Genomic DNA, 26212 nt, shown 5'->3' with positions numbered 1-26212 from the left:
AACCTTGTGTATATAGTTATAAAATATTTAGAAAATATTTAAGATGTTTAAATTTTAAAATGTTCAACTGCTAAAAAAGCTAAAGCTAAACTAAACTAAAGTTTCCAGTCATTTGACATAATTTATTTTTTTCTTCCCAAAGAAACCACATTAGCTACTTTCACCTTATTAACATAAATATAATTTCAACTATTCTGCTATAACACATGCTGAATGATTCCACAGCATTAGCAAACAGCTTTGCTGTGATTTGTAGGCTGCTTTAAGTGATTTTCTTCATCGGCTGTTCCATGTTTTCTCTCCCCCATTGGCAAACTAGCGGTACCATACAGGGACAACGTGCAGCAGTAGGAGAGTGAGGAGGGGAAGGGGGGAACACGCAGCCGGATCTACACTTCCTAAACCTCCACTGGCCCAGAGGCCCTTTCAAGGGCCTTTTCTTACATGAGAGCCATCCCTGCGTGGGATTTGCATGAGACTGGCTTTGATGGGATCCCCCTGCAGCTAAAGCATCGGGACACAAGTTGCGTTCATATTCACAACCGGCACCAGAAACGGGTGTCGTCTTTCTGGACGAGCGTCAGGATGTCTGGGTTTGTTGTCAGGCAGACAGTTTGTAATGATAATTTAAGAGGAGGCTTCACCTAATGTGGTGCAGATTGTTATTGGACAGCAGATATAAGAGAGCGAGGATGGTCAGGATGAAGGACACACACAGACAGAAACCGACTACAAACAATGATGGAAAAAGATAAAGAGGCAGTCAGACAAAGAAACAAAGGGAAATCGGCAAAGAGATATGGGAGAGAGGAGAAGGACGAATGAAAAGGACAGAGATAGAAAGAAAATGATGAAATGAATGATTGCAGATACTGTGAGTCCTGGAGGTCAGCTCCCCTCTCCTTCTCTTACCGTAATCCCTCCAGTAGCAATGAGCTGTTAGGCTTTTCCATAAATCAACGTTTGTATGAAATACCAGTGGGAGCCAAAGGTCAAAGGAGAAAATTAGCAGCTGTCTCTTGCTTTCCTTTCATGTTAGCCGCGGGGCTAATCGCCGAGCACACCATCAGCCTCATTTCCACTTTAAAACAAACTCCCCGACAAGCCGGGGAGGAGCTGCTTGCCCCCGCTTACATTTTATGGCACCAGAGTTTATTTGGGGGAGGTGCGTGGATCGGATGTTTGTGGCCAACTTTCTCTGACGCCTCCTATCACATCATCTTCAGGTGTGGCAGAGTAAACAGTGGCGCATGCTCCTCGCGGCAATGAATGGTGGCTTTTCACTCCTGTGCAGCGCCAAAGCTGTGAATTACCAGATGAAGCTTTCTGTAATGTTCCCAGTTCTACTGAACAGTTAAATTCACTATTCATTTTTCAAATTACTATTTCTTTGGTGCTGCCTCCCGTATTTATGTGAAGTCTTAAATAATCTAATTTTTCAGATAATTTCAGATTTGACCTTTTTGTGATTGTAAGGTTGGTTCTGACAACGCAGACATCACTGTGCTGATAGAGATACTGATAGAATAAGGAGAATACTGTGACTGACCCTCGACTGTGAGTGGAGACACAATAGTTCATCCGCTGATGATGGGACCAGTGGTTCCGTTTCTTTCAGACACTTTACCCAACGTCTCTCCAGTCTCTGAAACAAAAGCTTTACCATCGCTGGTGTGTTCTAAATCTCCCCAGCACTCGTTCAGACATCATCTATTTTAGGTGCGTTCTCGCTCCATTTGATTTCAGTGCTTCCGTGATATCGATCGCAGAGCGGAAACTGCAATACTCCAGACAAAACCTCACACCGACTCAGAGGGGCTTCCCTGAAGAAACTGACAGAAACTGTTTAGTCCTGACACACTCCGGTTTCCAGTGCACTTTTCTAGTTTAATGATACCTCGGATGCGCTAGCAGACAGGAAACATCACCGTCTGTACAGCTGTGCAACATCTGCATCACTGCTTATAATGTGGTACAACACATAATGCAGCTTCCGCCCACTCTGTCTTCTCAAACCTTGAATTTCCCTGTGTTGGCTTGACAAAGATCTGCTGAGAGATTCAGTGTAGCTAAATCCCACAGAGGAGTTCTGATACATTAATAAAGGTATTTGTTCCTCATCTCTCCTCATCCTTCGTCTTTCTCTGCCTTCACCTCTCTTCCTGTCCTTCACTTCTCCCATCTCCCTCTTTGTGAGAATGTTTCCTCTCTCACTTGTCAGTGCAGCCAGCGAAGTGCACGGCAGCGCTACTTTGTTGACGTTCCTGTTGAATGAACAATATGCAGCTGGCCGTAGCGTTTGCCGTATCCGGGACCTGCTTCATTCACAGTCGATGACAGTCGATGGCTTCATCTCTCAAAATATAACGTCCAACTTTATTTCATTTGAAAGGAGGTTAATTGTACAGTGCCTGTCCTGAAAAGCTATCATGCACATACTATGGTAAATACTATATATGTGAACACTTGTAGGAACATTATCCATGTTATACATGACAGGCTCACTACAGATGTGTACAGGTGTGGGCTCCCTGGTCTTTGAAGGCCCAAATCAAAGGTGCAGTTTCTTACATACATATCAGGTAATGAGCAATAGGCTGGGCAGGAATTATTGCTGTGAGCTAACTCACATTACGCTAGTATATCATACAAAAATGAACACAAACACATGAAGTTTTGCTGAGCTTTGTAAAGGTAGTTTCGTGATTTAGTATCAGATACTTTTGGGGGGAGCGTGATGCACAGCGTGTGTGACTCATGCCAAGCCTTGATGGAGGCTTGTTAACCTCCAAGCAATGATGCTGTGTTCCTTCCTTTAAGGGCTGTAGACCTGAAGCTAGCTTTACTGTACAGACTGCAGCTTATCAAAAAGCTGCTTTCATGCATGTGCTGCAGAATTAGCCCTCAGGTGCTTGTGTGTACTGTAGGTCAGTGCAGACAATTTAAGTATGGAATACGTAGTTAAATGTACAATTTCATGGAAATGTCTAGTTCTTTTTCATTTTCATGCATTCTACTGTTTTTTTTTTATTTTAAGCTCTGTAGTAACACCAGGGAAATTTTCACTTTAGACCAGGTTCAGTTCGAGGCTTCGTGGCTTCATGTATTGGAGGATTCGGCAAAGGTCTCATGGCAACAGTCAATGCCAGTGGAGGAATCAAGGCTCTCTTTAAAGATGTGTGTAGGTCAGGAGGCTGGATGGATGTGCAGTACTGTAGCTCTGCTCATTGTGCAGGACAGTAGCACCCACCCTGTGGGTGATAGTAGCGGTAGTTTAATGCCAAACAATCAACAACCGTGTGGCTTTGTGTAACAGAAGGTGTGAGTTCACAGCAAACACACGTGTTGTAACGCAGGTTGCATTTGAAACAATGGAGCACTGTCGTGTGTGGCTGTTAGGTTCGGGGCGTCTTCTCCTATTCTACTTTGCTCTGACTTTCCAGGAGGCAGCAAATGAGCTCTGCCTCATTTGATCAACAGGGCCGATCCTTTTGCTCTATCAGCGCATGGATTTCCTGTCAGGAGGAGCTTGGCCAGTTGGCCACTGACAGTTTACACCAGCACTAGTCTGTAATGAGTTAGGCTCAGCCTCTAATAGGCCTGACTGGTTTTCTACATCAATTGTTTGATGTTCGTTAACGACGGCTAACTGGGCTCAAAGTGAACATTGACACAGTCACAGACAGCGACTTGATTTGTCAAGCATGCTAGACTGAACTAGAAAAAGTAATTTCTCGAGAAATTACGTGGGAGAGCTGATCTGCTGCCGCAACGATGACAAACGCTGATTAAGCTGCTGACGTCCAAAAGTTGACTACGGCAAAACGATGAAAACGATGAAAACAAGAAAACGTTGACAAAGATTAAAACGATGACAAAAGATGGCGATCAAAAAGATGATGATTAAAAAGATGACCATGGTCACACTAAGACAAGATTAAAAATATGACAATGATTCAAAAGTGGACCAAGGTAAAAAGATGTCAAATATTAAAAAGTTGACAATCATGAATTAGCTAACTAGCTTTTTAATTTGAAGAAAGTATTTGTAAATAATTAAATAATAAATAAAAATAAAATAATAGCAAATAAAAAATAATAGTTTAATAACTATTAAAAATTTACCAGTCAGAAACAAAAATCTTGCCATTTAGGGTAATAAATTACATTGTTGCTTTTATTTTGAAAGGATTTAGAGGTTGTGTGTGAGTGATTACTAAACTATAAAATAGTCATTAGATAGTCATAATTTATCATTCACTAGCAAGAATAGCCCTATTAAAGCAAAAAATTTAGATTAAGCCCTTTCAGAATAAAAGCACCCTAATAAGTGTGAGTGGTTATTTGCTGAACTCTTAAATAGTCTCATTAAAAATTGGTAAGTATTCAGAACCAGAAATGTTCTAATCAATCTTGCCATTAAAAGGTAATAAATTGTAATTGGTGCTTTTATTTTGAAAGGATTTAGAGGAAATGTGTGGGGGTAATAGCGTACCTGTTAATTAGTCTTTAAATAATCATAATTAACCATTCAAAGGCAAAAACAGTGCAGCTAAAGCTAATAAATTGCATTGGTGCTTTTATTTTGAAAGGACGTATAGGAAGCATGTGTGGGTAATTACTAAACTGTTAATGTATCTTTAAATAGTCATAATTACCCATCTAAAAGCAGAAATATTGCTATTAAAGCTAATTATTTGGCTTGGTGCTTTTATTTTGAAAGGATTTAGAGGAAGTGTGTGCTTAATTACTACACAATCCAATAGTGTAGTTGAGTAATCAGTAATAAGCATGAAACTGCTGCCTACACTGAGCATCAGGAGTTTGACCTGTCAGTGAAATCTGCAGCTGCGCCGTCGCCATGGAGACGAAAGGCGGGAAAATCAGGCTCACTCTGCTCTGTAAAAGCAGAGTTTCACCCTGTATAAACAGGCTTGTTCCAGCTAAACCATGATAGTTATCACAAAAATTATTTCATTTTACGAGTCCCAAGGCTTCAATGAGCAAATGGTGTGAATTTTATGTTTGAGGACAAACGTTTGTAGCCACAGTCGCAATTTCAAAATATGTCTCCTCCTTTTTTTTCTCCAGACGTCTGCCAAAAATTATCATTAGAGTCTATGGGAGAATTTCAGGATCTCTCTGTGCTTTGAGGTCGATAGCGACTAAAGTATAAGTCTGAGGGTAAAGCCAGACACATCATTAGAAAGAAGACAAGTATGACTACGATTTAGTGAAATAATTACGTTGATAGAGTAAAAATTGTGGCTGTAGTGACAAGTTAGAGACAGAAGTTCTGTCTTAAAAAAGCGCACATTCTCACTGTAGCTGTGACATCACGCACTCTAACTGACCCAATACACACTAATGGAAAAGCTGAAAATTTAACAAAAACCACACCATATTTAAACGTTCACGAGTCAAAAAGTATAGAAGATACGACAACGCTGATTTACGAGGAGAAAGTTGAGCGATGATGGACGCTTTTGAAGTTGAAATGACGTTTCTACGCCAAAGTATGACGATGATAGACGCTGATGAAAAGAGGGAAGTTGACAAAAAGTTGAACGATGATTCCCATAGACGACCATTATAAAAAAACGATGAAAAAAGTTGAATAACATTAAAAGTTGAAAAGCTGAAAACATAAAAAGTAATAGCCCACATCTCCTAAAGATGACACACGTTTAGAAAGTTGAACGACGATTCTACGATGAAGCGTTAAAAAGTAGATAGCAATCAAAAAAAGGGCGGAATAAGTAGAAGAAGAATAATAATAATAATAAAGACCGAAGATAACAATAGTGTGAGAGCTGTTCAGCTCTCCCACTAATTACTGCTAACATGCACAAAATTGAGAGAAATGACTGTGGAGACGGGCGGCACGGTGGTGTGGTGGGAAGCACTGTCGCCTCCCAGCAAGAAGGTCCTGGCTTCGATTCCTAGGGCGGCCCGGGTGCCTTTGAGTTGAGTTTGCATGTTCTCCCTCTGTCTGCGCGGGTTCTCTCCGGGTCCTCCCACAGTCCAAAGACATGCGTTCAGGTTAACTGGTTACTCTACATTGCCCTTAGGTGTGAGTGTGTGAAGGGCTGTTCGTCTCTGTGTGGCCCTGCAATGGACTGGACGTGTCCAGGGTGTACCCCGCTTCTTGCAACACTATGAGGCTAAGAACGCACAGAAATGAACGTACAGTGATACTGAATATATGTATGTGGGTTTATACAATTCTGCAATGTACATATTTTTTCCAGGTTGTGTTGTTGTACCTTAAAAAGACAGAGACTTGTCTTGTACAGACTGGCTTGGCAAACATTTGGTCCAGTGATTTTACATATTATTAAACCAAAAAACAGGATTGTGGGAAAAACGAGTAGGAAGGAAAGCAGCTCTCCATCCTGGGAGCTGGTGTCTTCTTTAGTTTCCAAAGCTGACAGCTGCATGTTGATTTTGCAGTTGATAACGCCTGACTTTTTCCAGAATTGAAATGAAAGTTTATTCTCCCAAATGTGGGTCTTGTAACAGGAATGGCCTTAACAAGCCATAACACGCTGATGAACGGCTGGCTCCTCAAACTTTAAGGGTGTTATGCACCATGTCCGACTTCAAAGAGCGTCTTAACTCCACACTTTAATTGTATCTTCTTCAAGCCCGTCTGCCTGACCGCCATCTGATTCTGCTGACAACTGCACTGCTCTCCCTCCTTCATGCTCATCCCTCTATCGCTCTGTTCCTCCCTCTCCATCCTTCTCCATCTGTCATGACAGATACAGCCCTCCTCCTCCTCCCCTCTTTTCTCCTCCTCTTCCTTTAGCACTTCTAAAGCCACTGCTACAAGTGTCAACTCAGCCACGAGACCTAAATTGCTTTTTTGGATTTTGGATTTGGAGTGTTGACATCTACCACTCATCCTTCAGCTCATGCAGACATCATGCTGTTTGCCCCTCTTTCCCTTTCTCACTCCCCCCGACTTGATTTATTTCTCTATCACTTCTTTTTTTTCTATTTCAATCTGAGCCTACAAACAGACATTCACGCTTCTCTCCATATGGGCTTTAATTTGCCATTGTCCCCCAAGATATTCCTCGCTCAGGCTTGAGATAAAGGGATAATCACTTCAAAGGGAAGCTAGGGGGGAGACTGCCCCCTCCCTCCCAGCTGAAAGGAGAAGTGGACAATACGCTAATTGAGAGGGGGAACTGATCACAGGGTCTGTTCAAAGGGACGCCTGGCCACGCCCCCTCCCTCCGACGCACTTAATTTTATTAGTGTTTATGGTGATGCTTCAGTCAAAATTATCACTCAAACCCACCACAGCCTTTGAACTCCCGAATATTGGGTTATTTGCAATTATTCACCCTCTCCTCTCTGTTTGGTTGCTGTTTTAGCTCAAGTGTAGGATTGGAGTTGAAGAAAGCGCAATAAAACGGGCTGTACGGGGTTTATTGTTCGCGTTGTGGGAACATATACTGTGGGCTGTGATATGATGCAAATCCAAATGTTCTTATGAAAATGTGACAAAAAGGAGGGAGAAAGCAAAACAGGGCAGGCCGACTGTTTGACTGATGCAACTAATGATGCACCATCAAAGCCTTGTAGCACAAATAGACAGAAAGACGTACCGAAAGAAAAAGGAAGAAAGGAAGGAAAAAAGAAAACAAGAAAGAAAGAAAGAAACAAACAAACAAATAAAGAAGTCCATGTTTTTATATTTTCATAATTAAACTCAGCTGATCCTGATGTGACACCTGTACTGACAGCGATATAGGGTCTAATTAAAGAGGAGCTTCATTTCCAATCTGCACCAGATGCCTTTAATTTCTTCACAACCACAAGCTCTCAATTAGCCCCCAGGTCAACCCGTTTTATTGGGGTGGCACTTTCCTCCTGTATTGTTGCTTTTAAAGCATTCGGATCCTTCTGTGAAATGGTCAGAGCCCCGACAAAGGGGTCGGGGCAGGGTCAACATCAAAAAGAGCGCTTCTTGTGGCTACTTTACAGCAGCCTCTCTCCTTTGTCACTGCTCAACACAAGAGCGGCCATTCAGTGGTCAACAGGTGTGGTCTCGTGGGTTTAGCAGCTCATGACACTTTGCACATAAATCTAGCAAAAAGGCAACAACTTGTGTTTTAGCTTTATGTTGAATGATCGTAGCATAGAGAAACTAAAAATAAACACACCCTGAGTTGAGCTAAACTTAGTTAACGCTGTTAAAAGCAGACATAAACTAAACTTTCGGCATGTCAGCAAAAATGGGACGGTCTTACTCTTTTGCAGTCATATGTGCTTCTTAATTTAATTTGGGGGGAAGATAACATCTTATCCTGAATGCGAAATATTTCCCTTTTAAGATTGTCCTGCACTTCAAAAATTACATTTTATAACCCCTCTGTATCTCATTTCTCTTTTCAAAGTGGACTTTAAAGGCGCTGGCGTGCAGATTAACAGTATGGCTGCACATTTCATGGCTGTAATTATGCTGATTGGCCGAGTGCCCCCATCCGTGTCCCGGTGCTGATGCTGATGACCCCGTTTTGTGGCTTTTTATTGGTTATGTTCTGCTCCTTTGATGGGGTTCAAACATTTGTTGCATCTAGTTGTTTGGTTTGTGGCACCTACGTTTATTTTACAGACTAAATGCTCACTCTTTCACACCAATAATCACATAAATATGTAGAGGCAGGACATAAACTGCTATCATTTTCTAGCACCTTACTGTAAATAGTTCCTAAAATGATCAATCAGATGAGCTTGCGTCGAGCTAGAATTGGATGTCAATGTGATCAACTGGACTCCCATAGTGTGCAGACAAACCTGTGACAAATACTGAAGTTAACATGTTGCAGTATTACTAGTGCATGCTGAAATTATCACAATGTGTAGAATCTTAAGTGTACAAGTTGGAAATGATCAGAGCTAGTCTGGTTCTCTTCAGCCATCAGTAGTGTAATTTAACGCTATAAAGCACCAATGCTAAGTGTAAAGGTTTGGCAAATGGATAAAGACACTGACACAACCATCAATTCACATGGGAACGGTTACACAGCAGCCTTTGTCTTTATATATAACTGAAAATGAATTAACCGGCACTTGGGATCTTGGGGAAGTTGGATTTCATTAGTTCTCTTGTCCTGTACCATCATGAGAGTTTTGTGAATTTGAATCCTCCGACTTATATAATTATATCCGCCTTTTAAAGTTGATTTCCAACATCAAAGGGACAATATAGCCTTTGAAGTACCATGGGATTGGATCACTGTCTAACCCACTCTTTAAGATTCTGTCACAATGACATTAGTGAAGTCATGTGAATTAAAAGACTAGAGAACAGCTCTTGCCTTTGCTCTCTGTCCAATTTCAATCAAAATGTCATGCTGTGCCATTTTCCCTGAATGTGGAACTGCCAAGTGTGTTAGCCTGACATCTTTGTAGTGAGCAGCCTGTGACTAATATGTAAATTTTGTGAAAGTTACACTTTATAGGATTATAAAACCAGTGCTATAACTTAAAGCACAACTTTGAAATCATTACTGGCATTATTTAAGATTTTTTCCACATAAAAACTTTTGTTATATATCTAAAAACACAACCTACGTCATAATAACGTCGGCAACAAGTGTCGCTTTTGTTTGTTTTGTGAATCTTTGTGCTGTATCAGTAAGAATAACGCCATCGCAGCGACACTTCCTCGCTTCAGAAGCTCCAAAGCCTCAGGGAGTTGGCTCGAGATCGTCTGACTTTGATAAGGTCCTGGCATGAAGTAAATCATGTCACTCTCCACAAAAGTTTACCAACGGGAACTAAACGCCCGAACGCGACAGCTCGAGGGGGGGGTGATTAATAAACGCAACCTATTGTGGACGTCGGTTCATTCTGCTCCGTTTTCTTTAGTTAGTTCCTACGCGGGCGATGCGTTTTGTTTGTATGCATCTTTCCGGACCAGGCCGGCGGTTCTTTACTTTGAAGTCCGCAGTTAAACCCTCGGCTCAGTTGGTTTTGAAACAGCCCGGGGGATTTTAGCCGCCTGCGACGACTTCTGTGCGGAAGAAACGTCAGAAAGGAAACACTTGTGTCTTTGGTTGTAGACGGCGTTAGCGTCGCCTTGCGCCGGGCAGCCGGTCGCGCTCGGGCGCTTTGTGAGCAGGCGGACGCGGCTACGCGGACGGTGAGTTGCGGGGCTGCACGCCGCTCCACAGGCCCCCTCTCTCGGCCGCTTTGATGTGCTGCCGCGGAGCTTTGAAGTTGAGAAATGCGGGCTGTGTTTCTTGTTTGTGGGCGAGAAATGCGCCGCGATAGATAAGAAGCTTATGCGAATGTGTGTATAAATGTATTAATGTGTAGCCCAGATAAAAACGGAGTGTTTGTCGGGCGGTGCGTCTTGTAGCTGGGTGAAAAGTGGGCTGTGTTCTCCAGTCCTCCTCCGTTGCCTCCTCCACATTTTGACACCCCCAGTGATCTACATAGGAACTGAGCCTGCCTACTCTGGAGGCAGTTGTTGAATGGGACAGGGCGCATTCAACTACAGCGCTTGTTTATCAGCCGGAGGAGACGCATGTGGCGCGGCTCAAGCTTGAACACGTCCACCGTCGCGAGCTTCTTTTGTATTGGATTACTGCCTGGACACTTCTGGATTGCGCTCGCGCTACAACGCAAAATGGAGTAATGATTCAACTTTTGGAGTTCTTTTTTTAACCTTGGGTTCCTTCTGCTCTGCGATGGTACGTTATTGCGCACGGTCTTAGGCTGCCTGTTGAGACTGTGCGCTATTATGCGTCATGTAAAGTGTCGGTATCTTCCTTATCTGCTTCCCAGCGATGATAGTGATAGTTATGTTACAGCCTGAACAGTTATGTTACAGCCTGCATCTTTGAAATTACTCAAGCCTTTTAATAATGCGATGTAATCGGCTTCTCGGGCACAAGTTGCCCGCTGACATTCACACACACATTCACACACACACCTCTAGGCTCTAAGGTAACTGTGGTGCCGATCGGACGCGTTGCCACTCGCTCTGTACAGTACTGGGGTAGCGAAGACTAACGTGGGCTCCGATTGGCGACTGGTGCGCGTGTGTGAGATGTAGATGGGTGCAGGTACAGTACGGGAGTCCGAAGCGGAGTGGGGATTAATTGGAGTTGAAGCCTGTGACATGGAAAACACGTGTAAGCCACAGTTTTGAGAATCCGGGTTTGGTGAAGAGTGAGACTGTGGTTATTCTTGTAAAACGTTTTTTTGATGTGACAGATCAATGCGCGCGGAGAATGTAGGCTGCAGTTGATCTCTCATTTAGATTATAAATAGATAAACGAAACGAAATAAAAGCTTTCATATTTCCTTTCGCTGTGAACCCGGCGAGGGATTTTGAAAAGGACTGTTTACTTGATGTCTGTCTTTGAAGTTCAGCAGGATCTGGCTTTGATTAGATCAATACTTTGTGTTTCAGAGTGAAGAGGAGCTGAGAAGCTCCCCCGCTGCTTTTAGAGAGTGAGCAGGATTAGGCTGGAGCTCAGTGGAGGCACGACGGCACTCTCAGACGGCAACTGGAGCTGGAGCCATGAGCAGGGCGCTTGCGGAGCACATCACCAGTAGCTTCCGAGAAGATGCTCCTCGCCCTCCGGTACCGGGGGAGGAGGGAGAGGCGTCATGCTGCAACGCCAGCAGATCTGCCAAAATGAGAGCCCAGACTAAGGTTAAAGAGAGCCCAGTGGTCGCCGCCGCGCCTCCCGGCTCGACGCCGCGGAGGAACGAGGATGGACTCGGGGAGCCGGAGGGCAGCGCGTCGCCGGACTCGCCACTGGTCCGGTGGACAAAGTCTCTGCATTTCCTCCTGGGCGACCAGGACGGCGCTCACCTGTTCAGGACCTTTTTGGAGCGGGAGAGCTGCGTGGACACGTTGGACTTTTGGTTCGCCTGTAACGGCTTCAGGCAGATGGACTTAAAGGATACCAAAACGCTGCGAGTTGCCAAAGTCATTTTCAAGCGGTACATCGAGAACAACAGCATCGTGGCGAAACAGCTGAAACCCGCCACCAAGACCTTCATAAGGGATAGTATTAAGAAACAACAAATAGACTCTGCCATGTTCGACCAGGCGCAGACGGAGATCCAGTCCAACATGGAAGAGAACGCGTACCAGATGTTTCTGACCTCTGACATATACCTCGAATACGTGCGCGCCGGCTGCGAGAACGCGGCGTACCTGAACCACGGCGCTCTGAGCAGCCTCAAGCTGATGTGCGGATATCTTCCCCCTCTCATGGAGGAAGAGGAATGGAGTTGTAGCGACCTGAAGGCGAAAAGCATGCGCTCTGTGGTCGGACTGTCTGCGAAGACGCTGAGGGCTACCGCGAGCATCCGGACGGCGGCTGAAGTGCTGGAGAACAGTTGCAGGTACGTGCTGTCAGAGCTCCGCGCAGGTTTATTCCCACCATTTAAACCACCGTTATTTCTCCAATGTCTAAGGGAGAGGTAAAGGCGTTTGATCAAAGGCTTCCAGAGGAACATGCCTGTATATTTGTGCCCTCCTGCCATGCAGTTAGTCGAGAGGTTAGAGGGGCGGAGAGGCGGGGTGGGAGAAACATCAATGGATCTGAGCTTCCTTTTAAGTAAATGGTGTCTTGAAGGCAGCCCTCTGCTGGCTTGCTCAAGTTTCCTGTGCTTTGAAACCTTTCCTTGGGTTCAGGCACAGACCGAGACACAGAGACTCGTGGCTGTTAAAGCTACATGAAGCAGTCTGATGCTTCATTGCAAAGTTGTGCTGTAGTTTTTCTTTATGTGACTCACTCGTTATTCTATACATTCTCCAACTCTCTTGAGCTCAGACGAACGCTGACGCAAAGTTAAAACAACTTCGCTCAGTCTTGTGCCAAGAGGAGATATTGTTCTGTTGGTCAGAGATGAAAGCGAGAGCTGTTTGTGGAACGCGTTCAGGGCTTTTATCTGGAGAGCTCGTCCCACACATTGTCCAACAGCGCAGATCCTTTCAAGCCAGGAACATTTTCAAAAACAAGATTTTATGCATGAGTCAGTATCAAAGACCACTTAAAAAGTTTTTCTCACATCTGGACACTATTATTATAATTATTATTATTTAGCGGTTTGACTGTTTGCGATTTCTAAACTAAACATTTAGTGAGTTTGGGCTTTTTTTTAAATAACTAAAAAAAACAAAAACTTAATTGATTAATCTAATAACATCGATTAAACCCTGCCTTGAGAATTAATTGTTCACGCATCATATAAAAATACCTGTCCACCTCAAAGTGATCATGTTGAGTTGGAGACCAATGGGCACCAGGTTTGTTGACATGTGCGCTTCGCCTGGTTTCCTGTTGCGATGCCCTGTGCGCTTGTTTTTCTCTAAGAAATGCTGGAGACAGAGCCCCCTCGTCCCCCTGCCATTATCCATGCCCCCCCCTCCTTCCCTGCCCCTCACCATCTCTTTAGGTCAACCAATTTCCATCTCAAACATGTGGAACTAATTTTGCCCCTGCACAGATTCCTTTCCCTCTTTTCTTGGTGAAACCTCGTGTACATAACTCTAAAGTGATAGAAAAACAAAGCAACAAAACATCCTAAGTTCATTTCCGCGGCTTCGACCACCAAAACCACTTCACCATAGATTGTGTTGGTCAGTTTTTTCCCTCATTGTTTACAGTCCAGCTCTTTGATCTCTACTCTAAAATCTTTCTAACACAGACTGAGCATGTTTTGGAGGAAGACAGGGGGAAGGGGGATCATGCCAAAAAGAAAAAGGATGGAGAGAGAGAGTAGGGGTTGCAGGGAACCCAGCTGTGCTAAATACCTGACTCTTTGCGCGAACCTAGCAAAGGTCAGATTTGTGCTTGGGGCCTACGGCTTTAGTCATGCTGGGGTTCTCCTCTCAGCACTCCCAGCAGAAGGCATTCTCATAAAGAAAGGGGCCCTCCTTCCCCTTTTCCCTCCCCCCCTCCCTCTCCAAAGCTCAAGTTCCCCCTTCCTCTCCTTTCCTCCCTCTTCCTTGTCCACCCCCTTCACTTCTGGAGCAGGAATGCAACACAGCAGGAGAGAGTAGAAAGAGAGGGAGAGAGTCTTTATGAAGGAAAGTAGGAGCGACTGGGCAGAGGAGGGGCCCCAGACTGAAAGATAGAGGGAGGGAGAGACGTGGGAAGGAGAAAATGCGAAGAAAGTGACTGGCGTTTCAAAGTGTAAATGTGTAGGACTGTGGTCCTTGCCCACACAAAGGGACGAAGGAACAGCAGATGAGAAAAGAAGGAACATGTCGGTGTGTACGCTGGTACAACTAGGCTGCTTAGTTCACTCACTGGAGGCATCAGCGCTCGTGCCAATGGAATCACATGGCTTCTGCGTGTTGGGGAGGAGACATGAACCTCCATCGCGTTTCTCAGGTCTCACAGTTTCATGAAAGTCACTCCAATCACGGAAATGTGCTCACAGCGTCGGCAAAACAAACATTTGCTTAAAAGTTTGCTAAAAGCGAGTCGACTAGTAAGGGAAGTAGCAAATGCTGAATCTATTGTGTCGCATGTCTCCAGTCTCAACATATAGATGCTTCCAATTGCCACATGCTAAACATCTGCTTTTGTTGCAGGTCCCACCGCCGAGGAGACCCCGCCAGTCCTTATTTCGTCAACTCCGGCTACATTTTCGCCCCTGCCACCAGTGCCAACGACAGCGAAATCTCCAGCGACGCTACAACGGACGATTCCATGTCCATGACAGACAGTAGCGTGTAAGTGTGAAATCCAAAATGCACCTGGTCAGTTTCAGGTCAGCCCTGAAATTGGCCCTTTCCAACAAAAACTCAGTTTGAACCCAATATCTTGCTTTGGCTCCTCCTGGAGCCAAGGGACTAAACTGTTGTAACATGATGGTCTGTCATGTATTTTAATTATCCTCTGTGACTGACTGCAGGTGATTCTATTAATGTGCAGTTGTTGTTGCCTCTAGGGAGATAACTCTGGTGAAGTCATTATGTCTAAAGACCTTTTGAAGTTTATTCTGATGCGTTGCAGGCTGAAGATGAGGGAGGAAGAAAAGAGAAGTCTTGATGTGGGTGGGGGCGTTGCCTCATTTTCCTCAAAGTTGAAATGTATCCATCCCACCCACCCTTCTGCCACAACAGACTTGTTTTTTTCATATTATCTAATCGCTTTTTCCCTTTGAAGAGCTGGTGGGGGGGGGGTTGGCCATTCGGGCCTCAAGACAAACTCATTGAAAAATGTTGGCACCAAATGAAAGGAGGCTTACTCACATGGTGGGTCGGTTTCCTGCCACTGGCCTCTGCAGTGTGCTGAGATCATGTGTCTGCAAGGCTTTCACAGGGGTTACTCATTTCTAGACCCAGGGACACGGCATGAGGAACTCCCCCTGGCCAGACAGGAACCCCCATCCCAACCCCAGCCAAAAAAAATCACCAATAGCAGAAGTGGTGAGGCTCCAAGTGCAAGGGAGTGAGAAAATAAAGTGCATGGAGTATAAAGGGCTTAACTGAATCGCTTTCAGCCTATTGTTAGGTGAGGGGAGCTTAGGGGGGATAAGAGGGTGGCTGGCTGCTTTGAAAATGACTTGCACAACTGAATAGGAGATCCCCATAAAGCAAGGGCCCATAAAACCATGAAAGGGTGCATGAATGTTTTCTCTTCCCCAACCTGGACAAAGTGTCTAGCTGTCACATAGTTTGCCAGGATGAGAACACTTTGGGTTGATCAAATGTCGTTAGCGAACTTTGTTTGGCGATAATGTTGTGCCGGTCTCTCGTTAGTGCACAAGCTCCTCTAGGCTGTTGAGTTTTACTTTTGAAGAGTTTCCTGTGTTTCTTCCTGTGCCGTGAGGGAAGATGGCTTGTGCTCTCAGGGGTACAGTTTGTGTGAAGCATTTATTTATTATTTTTTTATTTTTTGGTATGGGCCTCATTTACAGAAACACCTGACATCAGCTCTTTGACTTCCATATCTGATTAATCCTGATAATTTCACTTCAAATACAACTTCCAAAACTTGTTTGGACCGAAAAAGGCAACGTTGTTGAAAAAAGGTTGTGCGTCAAAGTCATATTGTTTTAATAATTCTTGCCAAGGTCTGTGACACACAGATCTCCATTGTCCTCGTCCCCAGCTGTCTTCTTGCGAAGCCCTAACTGATTTTTAATAAAAAAACACAGCTTCTTCTCTCATTTGAGGGAACAGTTTGATTAGTGTGTCCTTTTTACAGTGGTTAGAAGGCACGCTGCAAATTTGAATCTCATTTCCCAGATAAAGAACAAGAAGAGGAGGATTTGGGAAGAGGGCGGAAGAAGGGGGGGGGGGATTTTTCTCTTTTTGCTTATATCTTATTTATGGATTTACTTGGACGCTGGGGAATGCTGCTGCACCAACTTCAAACATTACCTTATCTTACAAACCAGCCTTTTGATGTTGCCGAGATCAGAGGCTCACAGCGGAGCGCTTGCCAAACGAAGATGGCAGCGGGTGCATATGTGCATGAGTGTGAGATTTCAAAGAGGCAGCAGAAAAAAGTAGCGTTTGGGCTAGGTCAGACACTTCTGAGCCGCCAAAACGGCCACGATAATTGGCCCAGCTTAAGTGGCAGCTGACTGGAGAAGCTAGCAGACACCGAAAAGGAAAATGGAGAACGAGATTCCCAGAATAAATGCGTAATTGTCCGGAGACAGCTAGTGTTCCATTCTCATATAAATATATCAGAGCTACATTTGCTAGGCTGCAGTTTGTGCTCCGAAGGTGCTACTTCTCTACTCTTTAGAAAACTACTGTCAGAGTTGACGAGGACTGATGTAATCTTATCAGCAGGGCTCTTCTTTTGAAGCCCACAGTGGGGTGTTTAGCATATCTCTGCCATTGTTCTCATGTGTTTTGTTATGTGTCTCTTAGTTGCCTTGGCTTTAAGGGCTCCCTGGCCTTTTTTATTTAGCCCTAAAGTGCCTAGTGGGCGATGTCGCTTGAATGGAAAGTAGTAAAATGGCAAAAATAATATCCATTGGATATTAACAGGACATTAGTGGATATTGAAATTGATGATCCTTGATACATATAAATGTAATAAACCCTTTGTGTATTTTTTAAACAGAGATGGAATCCCTCCATACAAGCTGGGCACCAAGAAGCAGCTTCAGCGAGAGATGCATCGCAGTGTGAAGATTAATGGCCAGGTGACGCTCCCCCACTTTCCCGTAAGTCCTACTTCCTTAAGTTGCACTTGCTCTTTCCTTTTTCTGTGTCGTTGCCAGATTCAAACTTTTAAATGTTGACAGGCAACTGGGTCCTGATTCCCTGGAGGAGCTCTGCTTTATTTTATTGCATTTTATTTTTTCACGTTGTGACAGAATACTATATCCCATTCCCCTGCTTGTTCTCAAATAAAAGCCGCGGTAAATGAAAGGCAGGATTTGCATACCGTGTCTTCTTTCAGTGTTAAGCCCCATCGTCCCACCAGCATCTGTAGAGCTGTAAATATCAGCTTGTGTTGTCATCTTTATATTGTGTGTCATTGACTTAAATGCTGTCACAATGTGTTACACCTTCACATGTAGAATCCGGCTCTATTATGAACAAAACTACTTTTTACTGCCCAGCAGATGAAGGGGAAGTGCATCGCTGCTCTATTCCACTCTACAATACTCGCTTGCGTTAGTTGACCTGACCTGGGAAATTTGTAAGGAACTAGGCTAGAACAGACTGACACCGATCAGGACGTGGGTCTTTTTCAGACAAGACAGAAAGATATGAAATATATTATTTCATATTTAAATACAGCTGTGTGTATTAGCAAGGGCTGTGCGTGTGTATGTGTGTGTGTGTGTGTTTGACAGTGTTGTCTATCCCCCCCTTTTCTCTGTCTACCTCTCTCATTTTATCTCTCTGTCTTTTCCTCTCCCTCCCTTGCACTCCTTTAATGTCTCCCTCCTGATTTGGAGATGGCTCTGTCTCCCATGATGCACCAGCCCCAGGCAGCGGGGGCCCCGTGCAGGGCTGGTGCTCCTTTGCCAGCAGCTCCGCTCGCCTTTCTTCTCCTTCCCTTCATCGTGTCTACAAAGAGATGAGAGGAACAACAAAAAAAAGAGTCAAAATCAAGAAAGCCAGTGTGCCAAATAACAAAAAAAGTTCGAAAGCAGGGGGGAGAAAGAAGCCTGCGCATATAGTTAAAGAAAAAGGAGGATAATGTGACTAGAGTACCTCTGAGCTGCCCTGCATGCAGCCAGAAAATAAATTACTACTTCCCCTCAGATCTTCCCAGTATTTGACTCCTCTATCCTCTCCCTCCCTCTCTTCCCTCCTTCTCTCTCTGCTACCGTTGCCACTTCACAAACGCACATCTCAATCCTCTTCCTCTTTTTTTTTCCCCTCCATGCTGTTAATTTTGTCCCCGTCTTCCTTTTTTCTTCCCCTCGCCTTTCCCCGCTCTCTCTTCTCTGTCGATATCTGGCTTTTATTCTGAGATTTAAAGCTGCATGTCCCTCCCACCCCTAGTGTGCGTTTGATGTTTGACAAGGGCCCTTTGAAGTGTGCTGACTTCAGAGGCTGCCTGGCTGATGGTTTGGTCGGGCTACAGAGGGTGCAGGCAGGGGGCCTCCCCTCCGAGCAAGACCAACTGCTACCCTGCCATCGCTACCCCCGTGTGTCTCCAATCGCCCGGTAGCCTGGCACTGCCAAGGGCACTGGGCATGCGATAATGTGGACAGGCATGGGCGGCAGAGAAGGTTCAGGTTAGCTCGAGTGCAAGGGCATCTGGATTAGACCTTTTGGAACAGTAGCAGGCTTTTTGGAAGAGGATAGGATTAGGGCGAGGGGGTGGATTTACACTCTTACACAAACTAAATGTCTTTCCTTCTACTGTATGCTGTTTACCCTGCAGAGGACACACCGCCTGCCTAAGGAGATGACCCCCGTTGAGCCTTCAGCCTTTGCCGCCCAGCTCATCACCAAGCTGGAGAAGCTAAAGCGAGAGCAGGACACCATGAGCTCACTGGAGGAGAGGCTGCAGCAGATCCAGGAGGTATGGCGACGCACACCCCCTATTGGGAGCATATATTCAAGTTAGACTGGGGCGGCAGATCCGTATAGCGCTACAGAAGGTTTTACACTCATTCTCTCATGTCGAAGAAAAGTGAAAAGACCAAGGGATTTGGTTGAGCTGCTTCTTTTCTGTCCTCCCCGATTTCATCTGGAAGAACTTTCAAACTTATGTTTCTAGACACACTCGCAGTTCCTTCAAATAGCACTTAGCTGCTCTCCAGTGGCACGTTTGCTGAGTATGTGTAGTGCCAGTCTCTTTTATGAAGCATAGGCACACTCTGCATTATAGATGAAGTGCACCCAAAGCCTGTTAGAGAAGATAACAGTGTGGCAAAAAGAAAACTCAAATCAAGTTATCCAGCCGTTTGCTCCCACTGACTTCAGAGTGTGACAATGCAGGCACAGATGAGCAGTTGAGAGTCTAACTTTTTACATTCTGCCTTTGCCTTTCCAGGAGGAGGAGAGGGACGAGAGCAGTGACCCCGCCAGCAACACTTCCCTCCACCACCCTCTGCTTTCATCTGGCAGTCAGTGTGAGGAAGACCCCCAGGCTATCCTAGACGAGCACCTGTCCCGTGTCCTGAAGACACCTGGCTGCCAGTCACCAGGCGTGGTCCAGCACTCGCCGCGCTCACGCTCACCTGATCAGACGGGCATCATGGTCTCCTCTGGCCATGGGCCATTCTTTGGTGCCTATTCTGGGGCCACAAAGGCTCTGACAACTGGAAGGCAGTCCACGAAACACATCCACCACCACTACATCCATCATCACCACACTGGGCCGAAGACCAAGGAGCAGATCGAGGCCGAGGCGGCCCAGCGTGTGCAGTGCCTCTGCCCTCCAGGGGGCGCCAATTATTCTGACATCCCTCCTGTGTGAGTGTTACTTCTATGCTGAACCTAGTTCATTGTCATCATTAGCTCTTAGAATAGAACTGTCTTTAGTTATCTATTGTCATCATTGTTGCTCTGTCCGTTGTAATAATGGTCCTTTCTCCTTGTTCGTCCAGTCGCTGCAGCACTTTGTCCCATCGCACATTCAAAGCCACAGATGAGGGCGTGTCTTCACCCCACCTTCCCCTGGACGCCACTGATCGCTCTCAGAATGTTTGGCAATGGATCCTAGAGAGTGAACGGCAGGGCAAACACAAGCCACATAGGTAATTTTTGGACACCAATAATATATCGTGATTGTACTAAAGTACTTTTGTTATGTATGAGTCCTTTTTTATTGTTCCTCTTATATTTTGAAATTCAATCTATTAATAAAATTTAATCTTTTATTCAGCATGCAAGGTCTGAAGAAGTCTAACCCACTGGACTCAAAGACCTTGGCAGGTCGGACTCACTCCTCCTGGGGCGGAGGAGGCATTGGCAGTGGGGCTCATCTCCGCAACCACCACCCTGGTCACCCATTCATCCAGGACCCAGCTATGCCACCCTTGCCTCCACCCAACACCTTGGCACAACTAGAAGAGGCCTGTCGCAGACTGGAAGAGGTTTCCAAGCCACCAAAACAGAGGTAGGCAAAGATTTGTGTTCAGACGTGATGTCCAGAGCCTGCTGTTCATATGGACTAATCTGTCATTGATCTCTGGGATTTTGACAGGCACTCAGCAGCAGTCAGCAGCCATCAGAGAGATAGGAACTATCCAGCATCTGCTTTTCCCATTGGAGGAAACGGCTCTGGACTACAAGCAGAAGAGTATGGACCTCTTTTATTCTTTTAATCTATGACACTTTAGCTTGATTTCTTTTGTTTGTAGCCAAACTCAGATGTTCAACTGCGTTTTTTTAAGCATCCCTTTGCTCTCTTTCTGAGCTCATGCTTCCACCCTCTTCCCGTCACGTTTTCTTAAGCGATGTTGTGAGTCAGCATAGCCATGTCTTTGAACTCCTCTCACTTTTCAATCATTTAAGATTAAACATGGCTTAATACAGCATCTTGACTGCCCACACTCACTCATCACTAGAGCCCAAGAAACATATGCTAAGCCGGCTCTGGTGGATCAATTATCAGCGCTGTGACTGTGACAAATTTTAGTTTTACTTAGTTGACCCTCACTGGGTTGTTTGTCTGGCAGAGCCTTTAATTAATAATAATTTAATGTTCAGTTGTTCCTTGTTTAATTCCAGCTTTGACTTTTCAATGCCAGGTCAAAGGAGCTAGTGGTCACCTACTTCTTCTGTGGTGAGGAGATCCCTTATCGCAGCATGATGAAGACCCACTGCCTCACTCTGGGACACTTCAAGGAGCAGCTTAGCAAGAAAGGCAACTACAGGTAAATATGATTAACCAGCACACTACTCATAGTATACTAGCACATCATATATAGGTTTGTTGACACCTGTTTGGATGATGTAGGTGCAGCAGCATGGTTTCTGTGTGCGGACACATTGTGCTTATATACAGATTTTCGGAGTGGGAGTGTGAAATGCTGGAGCCCAGTAGTTGAAAAGAAACTGGGCTGATCCACTGTATTCAAAGCTTACCGAGAGAAGAGGCGAGGGGATGGTGGTGGGGGGTTTCTGGAGCAATTTTTTTTGCACATCTGGTACTGATTTCCATGGTAAGGCAGCCTTAATAAATATGGCTTTGAAGCCTGGGCCATTTTAGTTTGTGCACAAAGACCACTGCAAGTCTTTAACATCCTCCTCCTCACTATTGCGTCAAGCATTAAAATCAAATGCTGCTGGTTAATGTTAATGACAATGCAAAGAATACCTGGCGTCAGGGTTGGCTGACAGGGAGACGCTTTAAACAAAGCTCACCAGTCAGTTGTAAGACATTTCAAGTCCCAACATCCAGGAAGTTCAGGTTTTCTTGGTCAAGTAACAGATCAAGCTCTGCGTAGGATGTATGCTACTGCGAAGACGCAGACCCTGCACGGTCATGACACTGTTACAGCCACATCTGCTTGTTAGGCAAGAGAAAGAAGGTCTGCAAACAAGTCGTTGCACCCCTGCTACCCTGTAACTCTTAAGCGAGCAAAAGAAAGGGGATGTGGGAGGTGGGGATGAACCGTTTGGATCCGACGGCTGCAGAATGTGTGGAGCTGGTTAATTTGGACATGGCAACAGTACAGCAGAGAACAGTATGCTGTGGCTCTGCCAGATGATATTGGTGCCAGATGTTGCGAAGAGAGAAAAACTCTGCCACATAAAACATGCACCAATGGAAAGGCTCCTCCTGTCTCTCCCCGCCTCCCTCGCAGAAACAAAGTGATGACTTTGAACTATATGTCAGTGAAAATGTGGCAAAACAAATCCCAGCCAATTAAAGGCAGTAAGTGTAATGTATTATTTGATTTTTGCGAATGAAGATGAAAAAAGATAAATCGTGCCCAGCGAAGCTTTGGCACCGGAGGAAAATATGAAGCTAAAATGCTGCGTGGTTAAACAGAGCCATTGCTTTGTGACGCCGCTGCACACTCGAATAAAAAGTCTCAGCTCTAGTAGAGGTTTGTGGTTAAATTCAATCAACATGGAAACTAAAAGTGTATGTGTACATTATTGAACGCCCCTCCTTACATGTGTTGTTCGATGACTCAAAGCTGAGCGATTGCTCATAAAACAGCCTTTCATTCCTCCCTTTTTTTTTTTTTTTTTTTTTTTTAGCCGTATGCTCAATGCAGGCACACACGGGCAGAATGAGGCATTTTTCCATTACAAAGCTTATCATTAAATCCCCTCCTGCTGATCTTTTGCTGGATTTAAAGTAGAGAGGAGAAATCATTAGGAGCTCCAGGAGACTTCACAGTCACCGGGGCCGAGCTAACCCCGGGAGTTATCTCTGCTTGAGAGAAGAGGAGTGTGCTAGCTAGGTGACCCGTGACCTCCAGGAGGCTGAGCGGTCGCCGCCCCCTCCCAGGGTAAAGCCCCTCCAGCTCAGTGAAGCGGGGAAGACCTTCGCTCCAGTTCTTCCTTTCTGCTCCCTCCTCTTCCCTCTGTTCTCTGTTGGTTATCGAAAAGCTTCCCTAAGTCGTGTGTGCGCGCGCGCGCGTGTGCGTGCATCCGTGCGTTAGTAAGGATTGTTGGGCGTGCGTATGCGCATGGTTTTGTAATCGCAGGTAGACTCTCAGGAACCTGAAATGTCAACCTTTGTGACAGAAAGGTCCTGCGTTTGACAAGCAGCCCAATTAGAAACCATGAACACACAGAGAAGGGGGACCGGTGTGGAGGAGAATGAGTCGGGGTGGGTTGGGGACTAAAAACTGCCCTTCATTTTTGCCCTTCAGTTCCAGTAAGACCTTGCAGGTCAGAGAGGTGTCTTTTAGCGAGCAATCACGATAAACACATTGATGAGATCACAGCCACATGAATTATCCCATTATCCCATTATCCCATGAGTGTTTAAGCGGACGGTTCTGCTCTGTTTGTGATGTGGAGTCAGGCTCTGCCTTTGAAGTATGCGGGGATGGCATTGAAGGTGATGACTAAGTTGTTTTGAGCAGGATCCATTTCTGCCTTTTGCAGCGTGTGTGTTTGATTTGGACTAAAGCTTGTATATGGAGGTAGTCACGTTGGTGCCTCAAAGTGGTAAATAAACTTAGGCTTATCAGATGTACACCTGCTGCTGCTCCGTGAGGTTTTGTTCCAGGTAACCTTTTGGTGTCTTTTATAAAAGCCTCTGCTCACCATTTCTAATCACACACCTCTTTTATTTTTTTTTAACTTCAGGTACTACTTCAAGAAGGCCAGCGACGAGTTTGAGTGTGGTGCCGTTTTCGAGGAGGTGTGGGAGGACGCCACCGTGTTGCCCATGTATGAGGGCAAGGTCCTGGGCAAGGTGGAGAGGATGGACTAAAAGCCACTAAGTCACCAAACAACCCATGCTCCAACCTCCCACCCACAAGCTATCCTGTTCCTTAAAGACTTGAGCAAAAATACTCTCTAAAACACTCTGGACTCTTTTTTTTAATTTCTTAATATTAAGCTAAACAGAGTTAATATATCCAGCACAAGAAGAGTGACTGAAGGAAGACGAGCCAATGAAGTAAGCCGAACTCAGAGGGGGCGATGTCCCTCCCTGACTTTTTCAACCAATCAGCCTTAGACAACACAAGAGCGCGACACAAGACCAGCACGAGGATGATGGTGTGGATCCCGGTGGGAGAGACCCTCGGCCCGCTTCTCCTGGAGTATAACCACTGATGTAGATGATGTGTTGTGATGTGACGTGAGACTGATGCTCTTAACTTACACACGAAGGTCGTCACACAAGCGTCTGTATGTGTGATTATACATACATGCATATATTTATATATATATACATGTATTATATAGAAATGCTTTTTGTCATAAATTGAAAGTTATAATTATTTATTGAAGCCAACAACCCACTCCTTTCCCGTATTGTCTCCCGGTCCCTTTTTCTAGCCAATGGGCAAGCTGCTTTGAATGTTGGGAGATTACTGTGGTGATTTCTGTTTTTGTGTTTGTTTTTGTTTTGTTTTGTTTGTTTTTTCTCACCTTGAACTAGGGATGCGACACTAGCCTTGCATCTTCCGTAGCCTTGTTGCCCCGACAACCCCAACAGTGGCTTGGCAGTGTGGTCTTGTCCATACCCCCCCTTCCAATACTCAAACCCGGTCTTATGCTGCTGATTGCTACATTTGCCACACAGCATTTCCTGTCTCTCGGTCTCCTGAAAACCTCCCACCCCCCTCTGTTTTTTTTCTGTCCAGCAACAGAGCTCGGCCTTTTTTGTCGTGCCTTTGTTTATAAAACCAGGCATTGCACGAGGTGGACGGTGGGCTTAAAAACGGTCACAGACACACACATGCGCACACGCAGGAGACCTGGAGCGTGAGATGTGCCATCTCTAATAATGGTTGTGTTTACAGCCCACGCACCAAAATAACTTGTGCTAACGAAACCCAGTTTGGGTAATTGAGGGCGACTCGAGGAAGTCAGCTAGCTTGTCAAAAAGACAGACACTGCAGAACCGTGGCTCTGATATTCATTGAATGTTGCTACGGTAACGTGGTCTATAGCAGTTCCTGTATACGCTGTATTGTGTTGCATTCGGAAGTATGGTTACTGACACAAATAATACACACACACACACACTATTGCTGGTGTCTCGAGTACAGCACCTGTGCCTACATGGATGCCATACCATGTGCTACCCTGTTTCAGGGTTTTAATATATATCCCTTGGTTTTCAGAAGGGTTTTGTGTTGAAAAGATATTTTTATGCTTTTAATAATATCCAGTAATCATATTTTTTTTTGTTTGGTTTATACCGCTGCCTTGTTTTGTTTTGGTTCGTTTCATTCTATCTAAACTGTAAATTATACATTATATAAAGAGTTTCATTTAAAGATTTACATGGACCTATAATTATTGTAATTATTGAGAGATGTAGCCTTTATTAAAGTTTTATATTTTTCAAATGAAAGCTACTGTGTCTAGAATTCTGTCTTACCTCTGTATTTTACCTGCATCATTTTCACTACATCTAAAACTGCCATAGCCACAGGTCATACCATGCAGCAAATAAAGTTATTATTGACTCATATTTGATATAAATAATAAGATCAGGTCTTTTACTGTGATAGTTCATGAGAACAGCCATATTACCAGATCAGTGGGAACAGAGTTAACACAACGCTGGCATATGAGAACCTATTCTTAACTTAAAAATAGCTGTCGATCCTGCCTTATCCGGAACCTTCTGTGTCATTCTTATTAGTGGAGAATTTAAACTGTTGGTAGTAGACCGTAAGTGATGCCACTCATATCCCTGCAGGGTCAAATCCAACGTTGGGCAACCTGGGCGTACTGTTTGCCCCCTAGCTGCCCCTTTGTTCTCAATCAACTGTTCACTTCCTAATGCTGTAATTGAACCATCAAATGACAAATATGTTCATAAGCTTCTCAAGTTACTGGGATCAACAAGTTGATTATTATAAATCAATGATAAATAACTATAAGTCTAAGTCTAAATCTAAACTAATAAGTCTCCAGCTCACTGGGCATTTTGGTGACATCCTGATTTGGGGGTTCTGCTGAGGGGAATGGGATGAATTGCATATATGCTTGTTATAGGTTGGATGACTTGTCTGCATTAGTGTGTGTTTCATGGTAGATTCCATTGAAACTTTGAGCTGCCACCTTGGCCAGACGTTCACTGAAATAGAGGCTGCTGACCAGTTAGTTGATAACACAGTGGCCCGGACC

General features: G+C 44.8%; 1 protein-coding gene across 8 annotated transcripts in view; it reads left to right on the top strand.

Moving 5' to 3' along the window:
* The window catches only part of LOC114849491 (axin-2-like), a 59738-nt gene extending 34308 nt beyond the window's left edge, over positions 1 to 25430 (top strand). For 6 of the 8 annotated variants that reach the window (XM_041070426.2, XM_055509058.1, XM_029141380.3 and 3 more), the window contains 10 exons: positions 11441 to 12387; positions 14588 to 14728; positions 17082 to 17184; positions 18867 to 19007; positions 19482 to 19903; positions 20038 to 20187; positions 20316 to 20549; positions 20637 to 20732; positions 21184 to 21309; positions 23708 to 25430. In XM_041070426.2, coding sequence (XP_040926360.1) covers positions 11552 to 12387; positions 14588 to 14728; positions 17082 to 17184; positions 18867 to 19007; positions 19482 to 19903; positions 20038 to 20187; positions 20316 to 20549; positions 20637 to 20732; positions 21184 to 21309; positions 23708 to 23834 — 2376 coding nt within the window. In that variant the 5' untranslated portion in view covers positions 11441 to 11551 and the 3' untranslated portion in view covers positions 23835 to 25430. Of the gene's footprint in view, positions 1 to 9907; positions 10163 to 10195; positions 10716 to 11440; positions 12388 to 14587; positions 14729 to 17081; positions 17185 to 18866; positions 19008 to 19481; positions 19904 to 20037; positions 20188 to 20315; positions 20550 to 20636; positions 20733 to 21183; positions 21310 to 23707 lie in introns of those variants that run through there. The other 2 variants (XM_029141454.3, XM_029141213.3) reach the window with 2 other exon arrangements.
* Positions 25431 to 26212: the final 782 nt, after the last annotated feature.

This window comes from Betta splendens, chromosome 1 (genome assembly GCF_900634795.4).
Source record: "Betta splendens chromosome 1, fBetSpl5.4, whole genome shotgun sequence".
Classification (NCBI taxonomy): domain Eukaryota; kingdom Metazoa; phylum Chordata; class Actinopteri; order Anabantiformes; family Osphronemidae; genus Betta; species Betta splendens.
This window is presented reverse-complemented; position numbering and strand designations above follow the sequence as displayed.